At 45.0% G+C, this 6,000-nt stretch overlaps 2 protein-coding genes across 3 annotated transcripts in view; one reads left to right on the top strand and one right to left on the bottom strand.

Annotated features, from left to right (window-relative positions):
- Nucleotides 1-221: 221 nt before the first annotated feature.
- Nucleotides 222-6,000, top strand: part of KCNB2 (potassium voltage-gated channel subfamily B member 2) — a 366,536-nt gene continuing 360,757 nt past the window's right edge. Inside the window, exon 1 of one of the 2 annotated variants that reach the window (XM_070222173.1) lies at nucleotides 222-705. The gene's annotated coding sequence lies outside the window, so the exon portion shown is untranslated. Of the gene's footprint in view, nucleotides 706-979; nucleotides 1,639-6,000 lie in introns of those variants that run through there. The other variant, XM_023648465.2, reaches the window with a different exon arrangement.
- Nucleotides 417-1,256, bottom strand: LOC138915660 (POLG alternative reading frame-like). The gene has a single exon (XM_070222694.1). It carries the CDS (start codon nucleotides 1,254-1,256, stop codon nucleotides 417-419), a length of 840 nt encoding a protein of 279 aa, XP_070078795.1.

Raw genomic sequence — 6,000 nt, 5'->3', positions numbered from 1 at the left:
CATTCTTTTTAAAACAGTGTTCCAAGCTACTTTATTTATTTTCCTGAAACCCCCTGTAACTGTGCCGGCTCCCTCCATCTCGTGCCGGTTCAGGAGCACACGGATCAGGAGTCTGGGAGGGATGAGATTCAAATTCATACTGTCTTTACCGCGCCTGAAAGCAGCGAAGGGTCTGGGGGTCCACCCTACGGCCTCCAAGGAGGAACTTGGCACCGTCCTCCAGATGGCAGGGAGAGCGGGCAGGAGAAGGAAAGCCAGGGTATGAATAGCGCCCCCGTGGGAAGCAAGAGTGAAGGCTGCCACCAACCCGGCTTTCCCCTCAAATCCAGGAAAGCGGGGTTACTGGGGCTGGCGACGGCCCCCGAGCGGAGCTGGAGGTGCTCGCAAGGAAAGTCAGATGCTCTCCGCGCTCCTAGTTATCCCCGCACTCCTTCTCCGGGAAAATGCTCCGGGCCCCATCCCTCGGCAGCGATCTCTCCTCGTCCCAGTCCCCCGGGGTCAAGTGGCGGGCCCCGGGTCATGGTCGTGTAGGGACCGGCGTGGGGAGAGCCAGCCGCTGGGAGCCGCAGGGCCGGGGGAATCCCACGAGCAGCGCGGCTTGGCTGGGCGCCCCGGGCTTTCCCGGCGCCGTGTGCGCGGCGCCCGCGGGGCTGCGGACCCTCCCGCTCGGCGCGGCAGCCTGGCGGGAGCGGCAGCGCGGAGCAGGTGGGTGCGGAGGGGGCTCGGGCCGAGGGAGAGGCGGGCGCGCGGGAGGAGAGGGAGGCGCCCGCCGCGGTGTGGGCGGCGCCCGCCCTGCTGCGCCCCGGCCGCGCCCTGGGCATGGGGGCGCTGTCCCGGGTCAAGCGCACATCTCCCGCGCTCGAGGCCGAGCCCGGGCGTCCCCGGCCAGCCGCCCACCTTAGAGCAGCGAGCGCCCGGGAGGAGGAGGCGGAGGAGGAGGCGGAGGCGGCGGCCGCTCCAGCCCGCGGGTGCGCGGAGCGCGGGAGGAGGCGGAGCGCGAGGCGGGGTGGCCGCGGGCGGGTGTGCGCGCCGGGCCGGCGCCCCTGAGCGCCCCGCCTCGCCTCCCGCGCCCAGCCTGTCTCTTGCTCCGCCACAGACACACACCCACCAAGCACCCACCGCCTTCCGCCCTCGCCGGCCGCCGCCGTTGCGCCGCGGGCAGCCGGAGCGAGCGGTAACTCCGCGGCCGGCGCGGCTCGCCTGCCCGGCTCCTTCCGCGCAGCGAGCTCAGCCCCGCTCGATTTTTCCTCTTCCATCCCAGCCCTCTGTTGTCTGGGCGGCGGCGGCGGCGGCGGCAGGGGGATGGGGCCCCGCGTGGGGAAGGGGGTGAAGATCGATGGAGATTATTGTTCTTTTTAAGGATGCTTTAGCTTCCTCCCGCCGCCTCTCCTTTGAGCCTTCCTCCTAGAGAACGTGAACCAGAGTCAGGGATGTAAAGAGAGGGGGGAAAAAACGCCAGGAGCTCCAGCCAGCCTGGGAGACCCTCCTCTCTGTGGAGGGGAGGGGGATTTCCAGCGAGAGATCATTGACGAAGGGGCTCGTCGCAGGGAGAGGAGCCCCGGAGGGAGCGGGGAATCCCACAGCCCTTTGTGGTGCCCGAGCCCGTGCCGCCTGCTGAGCGGGGTCGGTGGGAGCTAGGTAAGTGGCGGGGGCATTGCTGCTCCCCAGAGGGGTCTTCCTTTAAGAATGTATCATCGCGGGCAGCCTAGCCAGACTTGAGTTGCTAAAGGAATTGGAAACTGCCATATGGCGCCGAGTGGACTTACACACAAAGCTGACTTAGCCCTGAGAGGGTTATTAATGAAGGCTCCGTCCCCCTGGGGAAGGCACTCAAGGGCTAGCCCCTGAGCAGCTTCCGAGCAGCCAGCCAGGGAAGGGATGGGAAATGTTATTTCTAGGAGATGAGCTCTTGTTGCCTTCTGTTCATTTGTTGGTAAATGCCACACTCACATGCACACACTTGTGGGACCGGATTTAGGGAGTGTGATGTCTCTGATGTATGAACAGTCCTCAGAACCAGAGATATGCATGCATTTTATTCTTCCAGCGGTGCGCGGCTTCCGTTCTGTAACACGGTTCCCGGGAGGGAGAACGAGTCTCTAAGGAAAGAGCTTCATGGCTGTTTCCAACACACTCTGCTAGGGGACTTGGGAATACAATTGCCCTGAAAGGCACCAAAACACACCGACCATTTGCCTCATCATTTGCTTCCAATGCTTAATAACCGTTTTCAAAATAGTATGTGCCATCTATTTTCTTGAATTAGAGCATTTTTGTGTATTCATTCATAAAAATTGTCAATGTGCAATATGCACAAACATGCCATTTATACATCATCTATGCACAAGTGTTATAATAATAGATACAGATTACACTGAAAAATGTACGATGCACAGATGTACACTGGGTTAATTTCATGCAGGTGCAACATTTCTCTAATCAAGTTATGCAATAATGTCAACATTTTAAATAGCATTTCGCATTTCTGTTTTTGCATTGATTGATTTTGGCTTTTGTTGGGAATCTGATTTTTTTTAAGCCCAGCTCAGAGGAAAAGTGAGCATCTTATTATTGTTTTTAAATGTATAGTATTGTGTGGGAAAGAGGTCTCTTGGTTTATTTACCAATAAACATCAATCGAGATATTACATTTCATAGGACAAGAGAAAGATAAATTCCAGTCAGAAATCTGAAGTCTTACTTGTTAGTACTGAGTAAGTTACCAGAAAGGTTTCAAAAAAGAAGGTAACGTTTTAAAAATTATCTATGTATAAAATAAAGTTTTACTTTATTTCACTCTTTAGAGAGGCGTGGGTGTGTATGTATGTGTGTGAGTCAATATATAAAGTTGTCCAAAGCTTACTTGTAATACATGAATAGGATCTATAGATAACTAGACTAGAGAGTTCTCGGTTCTTAAATTAGCCAGAACTTAAATAGTTCAGTAATTTGGCACATTGTGCTTGTGTATGTGCATTTAATTGCTGCTAGAGGTGGTGTTTTTTAATGGAGGGCTATTAAATAATGTGCTTACTTGTGTGGCTGCGTAGACTTCTGAGAATATAGAGGGTCCAGTGTATAAAAAACTTGTTTCTCCACTGAATAGAATATCGCTTCCATCTAAAAGAGTTAATATGCCTTAACAAAGTAAACATTATAAACCCCTCCCTCTTGCTGGCAGGTACAGACCAGTTGTTTATCACAAATAGAATTCTGTCGAATGCGCTCTTTTTTCCTTTTCTGGCACAACTCGGACTCTTGGAGAAAGGAGTGAATCACTTGGCAGTTCTCTTTGCTTTGTTCCTCGTTTTAACCTTCATCTTCCGCTCTTCATGCTAGTGTCCCCAAATCCCCCTCACATACAAACACGCACACCGACTTTGCCACTTTGAGAATTCTGGTGACTCTCTTTTCTTTTCCTCGTATGTGAATCAATCTGTGCAGCAGTTGGTACTATTTCCAATTTCACTTTTTTCCAAATCCCACGGTTCAACTTTCCGAGCCTACATGTTTATTGAATATTCAGATGGAATTAGTGAAAATTATAACCTTAGCCAATCCTTTCCGTTTGGCTTTTAGAGTTTCGTTCTTGACACCCCAGAGCAACTGTGAACATGAAGTCACCCTTCTGACTTCCAGTGTGGTAACAAAAGTGGGACTCCTGGAAAAAAGAGATGGCAGGACATGCTTTCGGTCTCATGTCTTAGCAACTTAAAAGTGTATCTGCCCAGGTTTTTTTGCATATCTGCCTGTATATCTGTAGAATGTCTTCATTAAGCATTGAAAAAATATTTTTTCTTGAATTTATATCTGGCATTTTGAAATGGTGTTCTAGAGACTGGTATATGTGTATACGTATTATGAAAGTAGATCAAATGAGTGGTAAAGTCTAGGAAACATACAAGATATATTTTATTCTGACAATACATTTTTTTCTTGATAAATTATAAGAAAGTAATTCATTCCTTGAAATGTGCTATCGCTTAGAGGCAAATTCTTTAGGAACATCCTTAAAGTTGATAGGACATCTTCTCATGCACATTTTAAGGTAAATATATAAGATTTAGAATGTAACATTATTTGAGATTTGCTTATATTCATGAAGTGGATTTTGCATAAAATCATGATTCCTGTTATTTTTACAAGGGCTTCAGAGGAGTGGAGTCTACACATACATTATATGTGATTTTCTTTTTAAGTTCAGAGTATTTTTTAGGGTAAGAGTTTTGGCCTTATTGCTCCTGAAGTGATAAAATAAACTTTGTAGAAGCAGCACAGTCTTAAATTTTTTAGTCGTATACTGCAAATATCTTGGTACTCCGGATCTAGAGCCCATTCTTGTTCATTGCTTATTTCCTCCTTGTGCTTCTTAAATATGTATTCCCACCAACTCTACCACACGCCCAGGTTGTCAGGCAGAAGGTCAAGTGTGTGAGACCGGGGGCTTCTTGGCCTGTGAAAGCCAATCCCTGCCGTGTTATCCAGAAGGGAAAAGTGCCTATTTCTGTAGGTTGAATTGTACCTATCTGCACTGTCTGATTTAATATCGTGTATCTACTCAGTAACCCATTCGTTAATTCATTTATTACTCATTAAGTATGTATAAGGAGAAGAGCGCTTGATTAGAATGGAACACATGCAACAGAGGTGGAAGACATAGTCCCTGACCCTCAAGGATTTTTTAGAGTGTAGAGAGTAAAACTTGAATAACTAATTGAAGAACCACATGTATAGTTCAAAATGAGGGATCTCCTGCATACAGAAACGCATTTAACAGTTACATACTTAATAAAATTAATTAAGGCAAATTCATAGAGGATCATGAAAATTTGTCCCAGTCTATGCATTAGAGAATTATTAGAAAACAATGATAATAACAGCTTTCATTAAAATGATTAATTTTTAAATTGAAATTAAATTAAAACATTAATGTAAATATTTATATCTTAATAGTAATTATATTATTATTTATATAAGCAAAATAAATTTATTTTTATTATTATTATTATCCAAGCAAACGCTTGAGCCAGGAAATGTTTTAAGTGTTTTACAAATATTAAATATTTTAATTCTCACAACCACTCTATGAGGCATCTATCACTAATAGTCTTTATTATGCAGATATGAAAATTAGGTACAGAAGCTTTTCTTGTCTAAAGTCACATAGGAAGTAAATGCTACAGTCAAGCTTTAACCGAGACATTCTGGCTCCACTTAACCGCTAAGATATTAAGAGGTATTAAGAAGCGTGATCCCAGGCAGAATAAGAAAAGATGTTTGCAGCTGCTAGATTTATTTGGAGCTATACGGTCCCATTAAAGGATACCATAGTTATTGTTACAGGGGATGCTTGGAACAGGCCAAAAGTAGAGAATTTACTTTAAGTAGGAGAAAACCCCCAAATTTTCAACATGAATTTGAAATAAGAAGGTAGGTAGTTAGAGGCTGATTTTTAAAAGGTGGGTGGACTTTTATCAGAATGCTAAAATGTTAGGAAGTGTTACCCTCACAGTGACCACAGAGAGTAAGACTGGCTGAGACAGATGATCTGACTGGTCAATTTCTAATGATAGTTTATTTTCATTTTTGAAAAATTTTGTGAATTACTTTGAATGAAGTATAGCATTATAAATATTCCTATTATTTTTAGGATTATATGATGATGTTTTAAAAGAAAATGTATTAGTTTTGCAATATAATTTTCTTTTACTCATGTCTCCATTTTTTCCTCTGTAAAATGTACCCCCAATATATTAATGGAAATTGGAATATAGACACTTAACAGATTTACATTCTAGTATATTGTCTAGAATGCATGTATTTTATTAAGTGACAGATAACTATAATAAAGTCATGAAAGCATAAATCAAATCATAAGTTATTGAAATTTTCATCAAGAAAAGTTTATATAATATTTGAAGTCAAGTTCTTTCTAGATGGCCTTCGCTTCTGTTTATGTGAAAAATATCATCTGGATTAAATTTGGAAGATAAAATGGCC

This window comes from Equus caballus, chromosome 9 (genome assembly GCF_041296265.1).
Source record: "Equus caballus isolate H_3958 breed thoroughbred chromosome 9, TB-T2T, whole genome shotgun sequence".
Lineage (NCBI taxonomy): Eukaryota > Metazoa > Chordata > Mammalia > Perissodactyla > Equidae > Equus > Equus caballus.
Note: the sequence above shows the minus strand (reverse complement) of the source record. Positions and strands in the feature narration are given on the sequence as shown.

Coding starts and splice junctions, on each gene's coding strand:
- LOC138915660 (XM_070222694.1), bottom strand. CDS start 1,256: ATGGAAGAGGAAAAATCGAGCGGGGCTGAGCTCGCTGCGCGGAAGGAG.